Source organism: Vicugna pacos, chromosome 8 (genome assembly GCF_048564905.1).
Source record: "Vicugna pacos chromosome 8, VicPac4, whole genome shotgun sequence".
NCBI lineage: Eukaryota > Metazoa > Chordata > Mammalia > Artiodactyla > Camelidae > Vicugna > Vicugna pacos.
Window position 1 is genome coordinate 62,148,071 of NC_132994.1, and position 13,699 is coordinate 62,161,769.

At 36.3% G+C, this 13,699-nt stretch overlaps 1 protein-coding gene and 1 pseudogene across 6 annotated transcripts in view; both read left to right on the forward strand.

Moving 5' to 3' along the window:
• The window catches only part of ADGB (androglobin), a 155,079-nt gene that overhangs the window by 112,705 nt on the left and 28,675 nt on the right, over positions 1–13,699 (forward strand). For all 6 annotated transcript variants that reach the window (XM_072965998.1, XM_072965993.1, XM_072965994.1 and 3 more), the window contains 3 exons: positions 5,957–6,129; positions 12,010–12,186; positions 12,915–13,014. In XM_072965998.1, the coding sequence (XP_072822099.1) occupies positions 5,957–6,129; positions 12,010–12,186; positions 12,915–13,014 (450 nt within the window). The remainder of the gene's footprint in view (positions 1–5,956; positions 6,130–12,009; positions 12,187–12,914; positions 13,015–13,699) is intronic.
• Positions 7,437–9,811, forward strand: LOC102545498 (calcium-independent phospholipase A2-gamma-like; annotated as a pseudogene).

A 13,699-nucleotide genomic window follows, 5' to 3' on the forward strand; every position in this document is an offset into this window, starting at 1 on the left:
ACGTTCTCAACTGTAAAAAGCAACATTCTCTTAGCATGAACAAGACAAACCCTTAAAAGACAGCATTCCTTTTTGATTTGTAAGGGGCCACTATGACACTTAGATCTGGATTGTGTATGCTGTCAATAATATGTCATTTAGTGCACAGCCCCCCGTCTTAAAAACTGTATGTAACTGTCCCCTGACTTCTCATGGATGGAAGAGCTCTTGGAGCTTTCTGAGATGCTGTTCCTGAGTTCTAATCCTCAATTTGGCTAGAATAAAATTTTCCATTTCTCTCTTAGATCGACTGATTAATTTTTTTGTCGACACTATAAAATCCAGTAATTGTGCTCTTTAATATTTACTCAGAAAAGTTGAAAGCTGAGAGTTCTGGTTTAAGATGATGATATAGGATGCTCCTGAACTTAACCTCCTCCCACAGACACAGATACAGAAAGAGCAATTGCTTCTTAAAGAAACCCAGAACCTAGCTGATTAACTCCTACACATCAGGCAAATGAGAAAAAACTCATACCAAGACGTGTCTGAAAGATCGAGATACACGCTCGCCATAAACCCCACACCCAGAATGGCAAAATACAGTTGGAAAGGAAATCTCAACTCCCAAAGCAAAGGATTTGGACCAAACATCTAGTGCCCCCCCCCCCTTTAAAACTTCCACCTGAGTGAGTGGTACCCAAAACACCTAGCTCTAAAAGACAATAGGGCTTGTGTCCACAAGACCCACAGGACTATTTGCAAACAAAGAGACAGCTCTTAATAGGCTTACAAGGATGTTGTGGCCTCCAGGGCTCAGTGCAGAGAGAGCAGGCAGAAACGCCTATGGCCTTTTTCTTCCCTGAAAGAGGTTTTTTGCTTACTTTAAAAGCTGCTGCCTGAAGGTCTGGCTTCCAATCCAGTATTTTTAAAATTTGATACTATCCACAGCCATCTCTAGGTTCATTGCAGTCCCTATCAAAATTTCAGTGGCATTTCTCACAGAAAAAATAAAATCCTAAAATTCAGATAGAACTACAAAATATTCTGAATAACCAAAGCAATCTTAAGAAAAACAAAAGTCTTGTGGTTACCAAGGGGGTGGAGGGTGGGAAGGGATAGACTGGGATTTCAAAATTGTAGAATAGATAAACAAGATTACACTGTATAGCACAGGGAAATATACACAAAATGTTATGAAATGTGACAATGAGTGTGTATATGTCCATGAGTGACTGAAAAATTGTGCTGAACACTGGAATTTGACACAACATTGTAAAATGATTATAAATCAATAAAAAATGTTAAAAAAAAAGAAAAACAAAAGTCTGAAGACATTGAAAATCCTAATTTCAAACATATGGTAAACAAAATAATATGGTTTGGCATAAAAACAGACACATAGACCAATGGACAGAATCAAGAAACTGGAGATAAACACTCTCCTATATGGACAGTTAATTTGTAACAGTGGAACCAAGAATATACAACAGGGTAAGTATAGTCTCTTCAATAAATGGCGCTGGGAAAACCAGACAGCCACATGCAAAGGAATGAAACCTGACCCCCATCTTACGCTATACACAAAAATCAATTCAAAATGGATTAAAGACTTGAAATCATAAAACCTTTAGAAGAAAACATAGGGAATAAAACCCTTGACATTAGTCTTGGCAATGATTTTCTTTGGATTTGATACCAAAAGCATAAGCAACAAAAGCAAAAATAAACAAGTAAGATTGCTTCAAACTAAAAAGCTTCTGCACAGCAAAGGAATCCATCAATAAAACAAAAAACAACTTATGGAATTGGAGAAGGTATTTGCAAACCATTTATCTGATAAAAAGTTAATATCCAAAATATATAAAGAATTCACACAACTCAATATCAAAAAAAGATCAATCCATTTAAAAAACATACCTGAATAGACATTTTTCCAAGAAAGACATACAAATGACAGACACACAAAAAAATGCTCAACGTGACTACTAATTTAGGAAATGAAATTCAAAACCACAAGGAGATATCACCTCACATTTCTTAGAATGGTTGTTACCAAAAAGATAGGAGATGCCAGGTATTGGTGAGAATATGGAGAAATACTGTTAACGGAAATGTGGCTACACTATGGAAAACAGTATGAAGATTTCTCAAAAAATTAAAACTAGAACTACCAAATGATCTAAGAATTTCGCTTCTGAATGTGTATATCAAGGAAATGAAATCAATGTCTTCAAGAGATATCTGCACCTTCATGTTCACTGCAGCATTATTTACAATGGCCAAGACATGGAAACAACCTAAGCACCTATTGGTGGATGCATGGATAAAGAAATTGTGGTATGTATACACAATGGAATATTATTCAGCCATAAAAAGAAGGAAAATCATGTTGCAGCAACATGAACGCTTGATAAAAGAAAATAAGTCAGACAGAGAAAAACAAATGCTGCATGATCTCATTTGTATGTGGAATCTGAAATAACAGAACTCACAGAAACATAGAACATATTGGTGGTTGCCAGAGAGGTGGCCAGGGAGTATAGAAAAAGGGCAAATGTCCTCAACAGGTACAAAATTCCAGTCATAAGATAAATAGGTCCTGAGGATGTAATGTACAGCTTGTTTGTTTCTCAAGTTCAAATTGTCTAACACAGGTGGAATTTCAATACCTGAACACAGTAGCGTAATTTAAAATGTAGATCTGGAATAATGTAAAATGTAGATCCTGGTTTGGGTACAAAATTGATAATATGAATTCAGTTTTTAACAGGAAGTTAACATTAAATGGAGAAATATAGCCTAGTGGCTAAACTACTGTATATTCAACTACCTGAAACTGGGTTATTATCTGCAAAATTAGAATAACTCCTGTATTATATAACAATGCCTCTCTTTCAAAGTTGTTGTAAAGTTTCAAAATAATATATATATAAAGTTCCTAGAACCTATTAATACTTGAAAAAATGGTTTTATCATTATTGTGTATTCCAAATAGAAAATTAAGTCTTTAGGAATAATTATATGTCTTCTTTTTTGACATTACATTTGACAATTTTATGTGTGAATGAGCAGCTGCTGAAAAATAAATGATACCTTGCATCACTTAATATAATTTTTTGCTTAAAGTAGCAAAGAAATTCAGGATTGAATTGTATTTTAAGTGCACTAGGAAAATTTTCCATTTGAAAGAATATGTTGGCCAATCTTTTTGAAAGTTAAGTGGCTTTTGAATTCTCTAATTTCATGTTTATAAATGTGTTTTTTTAGGTAGCCAATTTGTTCAAATTAAAACATATCAATATGACCACTTTTGTCAAATATATTTACAACTTATAAACTTTAACCTTAGAAGTGTGATATATTTTAGAAAAATTAAGTTATAAATGTCCTCAAATTATCACCTTAGCTTACTTTTCAATTATAAATACTTTACATCAAAAAAAATCATGTGTTTTTTATGAATACACCAGACTAATTTAAAATTTTATGTAAATTAAATAGAAATGTTGCCCTATTTTCTGATTTAAACTCAACATTTAATTTCTATGAGAAATAAAATATATAATTTAATTTTTCTCCAAAAAATTATATCTTTATAACATATGACAAAATGTAAGGCTTGAAACATGGCCATGTACAACCTAGAATATTTCTATTATAAAATTTTAGAAAGTTTGGCATCTGGTTAACATGAGGCAACAGTGCCACCTTTAGTATATTTCAATACCTAAGTTTTAGTACAAATTGCTTACTTTCACTTAAGGAAGTAGAAATTGGAGAATCTTGAGCAGGTAGTACTTGCTCAAGATTCCATTTGCCTTCATATATAATTTGCAGTGTTGTTATTTTGAAGTTCTTTTTTTTAACATTTTTTTATTGATTTATAATCATTTTACAATGTTGTGTCAAATTCCAGTGTTCAGCACAATTTTTCAGTCATTCATGGACATATACACACTCATTGTCACATTTTTTTTTCTGTGAGTTATCATAACATTTTGTGTATACTTCCCTGTGCTATACAATATAATCTTTTTTATCTATTCTACAATTTTGAAATCCCAGTTTGTCCCTTCCCACCCTCTGCCCCCCTGGCAACCACAAGTCTGTATTCTCTGTCTATGAGTCTATTTCTGTCCTGTATTTACGCTTTGTTTTTGTTTGTTTGTTTATTTGTTTTTGTTTTTGTTTTTGTTTTTTTAGATTCCACATATGAGCGATCTCATACGGTATTTTTTTTTCTCTTTCTGGCTTACTTCACTTAGAATGACATTCTCCAGGAGCATCCACGTTGCTGCAAATGGCATTATGTTGTCGATTTTTATGGCTGAGTAGTATTCCATTGTATAAATATACCACTTCTTCTTTATCCAGTCACCTGTTGATGGACATTTAGGCTGTTTCCATGTTTTGGCTATTGTAAATGGTGCTGCTATGAACATTGGGGTGCAGGTGTCATCCTGAAGTAGGGTTCCTTCTGAATATATGCCCAGGAGTGGGATTCCTGGCTCGTATGGTAAGTCTATTCCTAGTCTTTTGAGGAATCTCCATACTGTTTTCCATAGTGGCTGTACCAAACTGCATTCCCACCAGCAGTGTAGGAGGGTTCCCCTTTCTCCACAGCCTCTCCAGTTTCTGTGGCTTATCATTTCCACCCTTATGCCTCATTCTTCTCTCATTTAAGTAACCTTATTTTGTTTTCTGTGGTCTCATTATTTTCATTTTTCTGCTCACAAGTTAAATCACTTTTTACTTTGCCGGCTCCTCACACTCAGGAGCTGAGCAGCTTAGAATGGAATCTCACCTTCCTCCACAGAGCTTTTCGATATTTCATACTCTTATGACAGTGTCTCCAGGCAACTGTGAGAGACCTGGCCTATGTGAATTCTCCATTCTCTCAGGACTCTGCCCCAGACAAACTGCATGCACAGATAACTCAGGAGTTTCAAATAAGAAAAGAAATCCAGGAGGACATCAATGGAAATAGCAGAAAAAAGATTCAAAAAATTAACTCCTCTGTAAAAACAATGAAAAAACTGACGAGATGACCAGAATCAACTTTTCAGAACTCTGGAAATTAACAAAGGCTTTATTCAATAAAACAGCCATCTCTCTTTAAGAACAGTGAGTTTCATGGCATTTTTATTTGCCCCAGTCTCACCCCCTGGTCTTCAGCTCAGTAGCAGCCTTGAAAACTAACAGCCTATATTCCTAGTATAGCAAAATGAAACTGAATCTCTTCCAAAGCCTCATAAAAATCTGAAAAAATTTGTCACCAACAAACCTGCCCTATGAGAGATACTGAAGGAAGTCACTCATGCTGAAATAAAATGACACTAGGCAGTAATTTATATCCACATGAAGAAATAAAGTGCACCATAAAAGAAATTAAGAAATACATGGAGATGAATGGAAAACAATTAACAACATACCAAGACTTATGAGATGCAATGAAAGCAGTGCTAAGAGGGAAATTTATAGCTATAAATGCTTACATTTAAAATGAACAAAGATCTCTAATCAATAACTTAACCTTCCACCTTAAAAATCTAGAAAACTAGAAAAGAAAAAACAAACCAAGCCTAAAGTAGGCAGAAAGAAGAGAGTAACAAATGTTAAAGCAGAGATGAATCAATTCAATATCATACTGGAGGTAACAGCCAAGGTAATTAGGCAAGAAAATGAACTGAATGCATCCAGACCGGAAACAAATTAAATAGTAGTGATCATTACATAACTTCACGAATATACCAAAACCCACTGACTTATACTGATGGTACATGAATTATTTCTCAATTGTATAAAAGAGAGTCACACAGATCTTTATTAAAGATCTGTTTGTTTGCTTGTTTAAAAAAAGAAAATCAAATGCATTAGACTAACATTTTCTTTCACTTTCTTCTCTTTTTCTTATATGACGTGATTTTAATGTTGTATCATGACTCACTGGTTCCCTTTTTTTATGTTTTTCTAGCTCATGGAGAGAAACATGAGGAATTAATTACCTTGGGAAGCCCAGATTCCCACACTATTAGTGAGGGACAGAAATCTTCAGGAACTTCCAGAATAACAAGGAAAGGCAAAGAAAAGTCTTTGGAGAAAGAAAAGGCAGCCAAAGAAAAACAAGCACCTCGATTTGAGCCTCAGGTGGGTGCGGTGCTTTTTCTTATTGGAGTCACTTAAATTTAGGTTCATGGGGTCCCTTTTTGCCCATCTCGTTTCAGGAAAAAGACAGTAAAAAATTCCATGTCCCTGTTTCCAGCAATTATCTGGATACCTTAACAACATTCCTTGGACACCTTCTGTAAGGAGTCTTCCTTAGTTTAGTATCAAAAAGCATTAATTGACTTTTAATACTGAAGACAATGTTCTGGGGACTTGGGGTTCCAATATTAATATTATGCAGTCCCTACCTTCAAAGAATTTGTAGTAATGGAGGAGACTGAAGGTAAACAGAGAGTTGTAATGTTAGATATATTAGAAAGTACCACTTTTAGCCTCTGCCTAGAGGAGTCTTGTACTAAGTCAATGAATAAAGGCATGCTGAGGCAAAATCCGGCACAATCTTGTTCTTTGAATCACTAACGTATGAGATATGAGGCAGGAAAGGTAAATAAGGGTCAAATAGAGGGGAGCCTTCAAGCCTGTTTAGAAGGCTGGGGGAAAAAAAAAAGGCGGCTGGGACTCTACCTTCAAGGCAAAGGTCCTGATTCCAGATTTTTTTCAGGTCCAATTAGGTAATCTCAATGATTAGGGGTAAGGATTATTTTTAATGGAGGTACTGAGGATTGAACCCAGGACCTCGTGCATGCTAAGCACACATCTGCCACTGAACCATACCCTCCCCCACCATCATTTGTGTTCACAACTTAGTCTATGCAGGGCTGAGAGGTGGGAGGTGGGGGCTTTAAAAAGTGTATAGATATGATCAGATTTATATTTCAGATAACCTGATAACTTATAAGGGTATGGAATTAAAGGGGAAATGACTAGAGATGGGAAAACCGTTCAAGAAAGCACTGTCATAATTCAGGCAAAAGAATACAAGCTGTATCAGATACAAATCAAAGAAGTGAAGAAGAGAACAAATAAAGAACTATCTAGGAAACAAATGTGGTATGTAGTTATTGATCTAAAATGTATGATAAGGAGCAAGAAGGAATTCAAAGGCTAGCTCCCAACTTGATTAACTACTCAAGATACTGGTAGCACTAGCAAAATAGATACTAAAGAAAAATTAACATATTAGGAGATGATGTCTCGGTTTCCCCTTACTACAGTATGGAAAAACCTGTCCTCTAGCATTTCCAAGATCTAATTTCCTGTTGTTGGAGTATACCCTTGGAAACATTGAGAAGTAAGTAAGCTTAATTCAACTTCCACTGGTGGCAGAAGAGAACTAAGGGGGTGGTGCCCAGACTGCTGCTCTTCTGTTTGTGTTGAAAACTCAGCTGATGCAGGCCAGTTCCAGTCCAAAGTCAATGCCAGGGAGAGGCAAGTTGCCACTGCTACAGAAGCAGTTTCAGTCTGCATCCTGTAATGCAAAGGGTCTCTGGGGAAAGCGGAGAAGCAAGCAGTTGCGTTTCCTGCGCTCACCCAAACGTTATTGGAGGATAAGCCACATCCGTCTAGAGAGAGGGTTTCCTATAAGCAAAGCAAAATGTAAACAGACCAAAAGTGAAGCACATGCTTGAAGCAGCACTGTTGCTTTCCAAGCAATCATGGTTTACGTATTGGAATTTCAAACTTCTGCTCTTAAGGGCCTTAGAAAAGTAGACATTCATATGTCATCCTTGAACTTTGTTTCACAGACTATTTTTGCCAATTAGAAGGAAATGATTTCATGTTTAGCTCCATTTAAGCCAACTCCTCAAATATTAAGAAAAGTATCAGATAGTGGCTGGTTAAACCAGAAGAACATTAAACGAACCATCAAATCTCTGAAAAAATATAGCGTTACATCAGCAGAGAAGAGAAGTCATGGTAAAGATCAAGACAAAATGAAGAAATAGTAAACAAGACCTTTTCATAACATAAATGGTTTAACCACAAAATTTGGAGAGTCATTCTACTTTTTATCAAATTATATTCATTCATACTTCAAATGTGAGGGGAAAAAAACTGTCTCAAAAGAGGGAAACTAAACATTTCCAGGATAAATCAGAAATTGAAAATAGAAATATTGAAGAAGGGAAAATGCAGTTCTCCAGACACTGGTGTCCTGACCAAGAAGCGAGGCTCGGAATCTTCTTTTTATTCTGTGGACAAGCCTGCAAGTCCCCAGTGTGTCACCTAAGGTCCTTCTAGTTTCTTTTAAATGTCGTACTGCTAACTTTCTTTCTCATCCCACTGAAGGTGTACAAGCTTTAGTAGGCAATTCTGTTGGTGGACTTGTTCCCAAAGTAAAATATGATTCAGTCAAAAAGAACAGGAAGAGGCAGTTAAAGCTGAGCAGGTTATTAGCAAAGACAAAAATGCAAGGAAGGAAGAAAGCATTTATCTCTTCAACAAGGAAGGATTGCCAAGGTGAGTATTGATGACAGAACCCGGGCATTAGTTCAAGCATTAAGAATAACTGACCCAAAGCTCTGCATTAATAGGATTGAAGAAATGACTTTTCATCTCCAGAAATTTCCTGAGGGAAAAGGAGTGGCTGCCAAGATAAGACATTGCATATTTTTATGACTGAGACAAATTAAGGCTGGCACTCTTCAGGCTACAGCAAGAGAAATGTTGCCTTAATTTGGCTGCATGAATCCAGCAAGAGGAAGAGGAATCCCATTTGTACAATTGATGATGGAAGAACAATGGTTGCTCTTCGGTGGAAATTAGTTGAACTCGCTCAGAAGCCAGTTCCTCAGCTCTTTGACTGTATTTGCGGTGTAAGTCCAGGTGTCATATTAGCTTTCACTTTGGGATTTTTTTCCTGCGCCCTTGGATGAATGTGAGGAATTTTATTAAAAATTAGGATGATATCTGTTTTCACAAAATGTCATTGTCAGAACTCGTCAAAATGAGTTGGAGCCATGCATTTTAGGATGGTCAGACTTGGGGAAATATTCTTAGGGATAGAATGAGCTGCACACTAATTATAGAAACAGCAAGAAATCCCACAAGTCTTAAGGTAGCTGCAGTAAGTACCATGGTAGATAGAAGGATGATGCCAACAGATTTGTGTTCAGAAACTATGGTCATTTTCCTGGAATTAACTATTACTGGTTGAATAGAAACTGGGCCAGGCCATTAGAGCCACATCTGCTTCTCCAGGCTACTGTGCAAAGTGTACAAAGTAGCCTGGAGTAACATATGGGAAATGATATTCAGTAAGACCGAGGTTTGCTTCTGAAAAACCCCTCAGCACTAGCAATGCATGAGTCTAAGTGTCTTTGACCAGACATCCCATTAGATTGCCTAGTATCCCTGGGCATTAGACATGATAAGAGTGATGTGAGAAACACCATGATAAACATGAGCTGAGCTTGAGAACCAAACTGTCTAATGTTACCAACAGTGCTACAGATGCAGAAGAACCCAGGTGATAATTGATGATTGGTTACTTCCTGATACCTATTTTAGATTCAATCCTGTAATGTGTGAAAACATACCTCTAGATGAAAGTTGAAATGAGAAGCTGGATAAGCTGCAGTTAAAAGGGTTGAAGTACAAAGAAAGAAATGAAGAAAAAAACTTGCAAAACTATTGTCAACAACAACAAAAAATTCTGCAAAAAACTAATGATTGGATAAAACTAAAAATTGACATGAATGAAGGCCTTCTGTTCTTTTTAAAATTGAGAAGAATGCCTGTTCAGAAGATGTGCAGAATTTAATAAGGAATTGTGGGATTCAGTATGAAATAACTTTGAAATACTCATGAATTCTAGGGAATCCTGAAACAGACAATGTTTGGACCATCTTGTGAAACACAAAGAGTATGTTTGGTTACAGAATTCATATGGGAATTGGAGTTTTATGACATTAATAATGAACTAAGCTTTAGGAGTCTTATTGTGCTAGTTGGCTTTTAGTAGCAATCAGTATTAAATTGCTTCATGTTTGAAAATTTATTAACATATATGCCAAACAGAAACCTGAAAATTATCATATTGTACTTTGTATTTTTGCTTTAGTCACCATAATCATGTTGAATTTATTTGATCATTGATTTTATTTCATATAGAAAAGCTAATTTCTTTTTAAATTTACATATGTTCTCACTGGCTACATTCTACAATCCAAATCCTGCCTTTTAGTGTAATACCTTCTAAACAAATACAGAAAAATGGAATGATCTTTATCAGATTACAATTACATTTGGAATATGAAAGAACCAGATACAGTTTTCTATTCACAGTATGTTTATTTCAGCATTGTTTGGTTCAAAAACATAGATGAAGTTCCAATCAACCACTTTTTTTCCCTTGAAACATCAAGATAATTCTGTGTGATAACTTTTCCAGATGTATCTCCAGTTTACCATTTACTTTATAAAATCAACTATTTGAATTTGTGGACAGAATAGTCCTATCATTAACAACAAAAACTATTCAAATTTAAAACAAATAAGCTTAATTCAATCCATAATTTCTTGTAAGACATGTGGCCCTCCCTGAGTCCTTCATCGTGTTCCCTTCCCTAATCAAAACTTGATTCCAAATTTATCCTTTGAGATTTGCAAATGCTAGCTAGACTATATATAAAAATATATTTTAAAAAAATCTCTTCTGTATAGCACAGGGAACTGTATTCTATATCTTATAATAACCTTTAATGAAAAAGAGTATGAAAATGAATATATGTATGTATATGCATGACTGGGACATTGTGCTGCACACCAGAAACTGACACATTGTAACTGACTATACTTCAATTAAAAAAAAAACGTTGATCCCAGAGAATTTTCTGATAAACTCATTTATCAGGCAATATAAAAGAAGACAAAAGCTTATGTACTATATTTTAAAAGAAATAAATAAAAGAATTTCCAATTGTGAGATTTAAGATTTCATCATAATAGTAAGAGAATATTATAGAAAGCTAGGAAATTCTTTTGGTAACATTGAAACCAAACTGCATGTGAAAATTTTATTCAATGTCCCCCATCTCTGCTTTCCCATCTGTACTATGTAACATGGATAATTGACATTGTCTCAATCTTACATAAAGAGCTAGTAGCCACATCAGACTCAAGCTCTCTACCCTAGCAGTTTGCTACCAAAGAGCTTCACTTAGCTAGACATTTTCAAGTCCTATGTGGATCTGCTCCCAGTCCAAAGTCCATGAAAGTGATTCTAGAAGACATCAAAATGTGAACTCTCATAATGAGTATATATCAAATATATCCAAACTTGGTAATGATCAACTATTCCTGCCCTCATTTATGTGAAGAGATGTATTGAGTGAGCCTAAGTGTAATTCAGAATTATTTTTATTTATAGTTTTGAGGTGAAATTTGCATAGAGTGAAATACAACCATCTTAAATGTACAATTCATTGAGTTTTGACAAGTGCATTCACCCTGTAACCCACATCTTTGTCAAGGTATAGATTACAGACCATTTCCATAAGCTTAGAAATTCCCTTAAACTTTGTAGTGGACTCTGTCATCCTCACATCTCACCCTCGAGCAAGTGTTGCCTGTTCTGGAATTTCATACAAGTGAATCATACATGAAGGAGTCTTTTGTGCTCAACTTCTTTATTTCAATTTAACGTCTGTCTCTGAAATTCAACCACACTGTGGTGTGCATTAGTAATTATTTTTAATGTCAAGTAGTATTCGATGTGTGGACATGTTACAATTTGTTTATCCATTCATCAGTTTATAGATACTTATATTTTCTCCCCTTTCTGGCTATTATCAATGGGGCTGTAATAAATGTTCTTTTCCAAGTATTTTTGTGAATATATGTTCTCATTTCTCTTGAGTAAAATACTTGCTAGTGAAATTATGGATCCTAGGGTCAAATCTAGACCCTTTTGAAAGGAGGAGAACATGGGACCCAAAGATTTTTACTTTATTTTGTCAGATGTCCACCGCTCACCCACAACCAGAAGACCCAAATAAACCCTACTGGATTTTGAGGTTGGTCACTGAACACAACGAAGCAGACTTTTTTGAAGTGAAAAAAGACACAGAACGAGCAGACGAAATCCGAGCCATGAAGCAAGCCTGGGAGATGACTGAGCCTGGAAGGTCAATCAAGGTCACCTGAGTTTGGAAAATTGTCCTCTTTTCATTCCTGGGGATAGTCTGAAGGAAGAGCAGTGTTGGTAAAAATTACATAGTCTTTCTCTTAGGAAATATCTGGAATGTTGTCAGACACCAACTAAACAAGTATTAAGACCACATTCAGACACATTGTGAAATGTTATTCTCTGGAAACCCAGATGACTAGCAAAAGCAAAGCACACAACAGTGCCACTTACCAGTCCAAATTGTAGGTCACCTTGGTCTCGCACATCACCTGGGACTAACGCTGTCCATCCTTAACACTCCCAACCAAGAAAGCATAAAAATGTTTGATGTGTGCTTTCATGTACTTTGAACAGCCTTAGTAGAGAAAAAGCACGTGCTGCCCTGTGGAATACACAGACCTCATGGTTCCTCCTCTCTCTATGTTATGTCAGAATCATTGCCACAGTGAAACAGTATCATTTATATGGGTTTCATGCCCCCAGCTGAGGGTTATTGATGCAGATGACAAAGGTTCAGGAGCAGCCGGATGGAAGGTAGCATGTTCAGAGTATTAGTTTTAGGACTAATTCTTCATTAGTTCTCAAAACTAACTGGCAAAGTCATGGGTGGTTCAGAATTTGAGTTTCTTTGATAATTAATAAGAGATGGCCTGGTTCATTCACATTTTCCTGTGTCTTTTGAGTGCCGCCAAGCCAGTGTTCCCTGCGCTGTGTGCTGATAACTTCTGTCTCTCAGGCTGCCCAGGCTCGTCTCCACTATCTCAGCCGGTTCATTAAGAAAATGCCTGATGCTGAGAGTGTGCCCATGTCTGAGAGCCAAACCAAAGCTGGAGAAGGTCAGTGGACCCTGCCCCAGATGCCCCAAGCACAGAACTGTTACTTGCACTTCTTAAAAGCAAGTCAGCAAGTCAAGCTTGGTAAAAAGAAAACTTTCAGAATCTATTTTCTTATAGGATTGTAAAAAGTCACAGATAATCCTGTAAGAGAATAAATTCTGGAGTGTTTTCTTTTTACCAAGCAGGGGCTCACTTTTTTCCCAAGTAGAGATGACTTTCCCCATTTAAGAAAAGATGAAACCAGAAATAAGGATGCAGCCTAGTTAGAAGGCAGCAGTACATGAAATTGAAGGCAGGTTTATAGCTATAAATCTGGCACCTTTCTAATCACAATAGCCATCAACAATAACACTAAGCGTCACAATGACAAAGCTAACTACTGTCATTGAGCGATTTGCCTTTGGGCCTGAAACTGTGAAATACTAATTATTTCACCTGATATGCACACCAATCCACTGATATATATTATTTCCAACTGAACGATGAAGACACAGGCCCAGACTAACTTGCTAAATTCACAAACTACCCAGAGACAGAGCCAAGGTGCAGACAGAGCCCCCCATCACCCTAGTGTCTTCTCACAAACACTTGGCTGCTCCATCTATCACCACATTGAGCTGCCCAGGGAGGCTGAAGGCATTCACATCCCAAATCATGCTTTTCCACTTTGACATCTTCAAGAGTG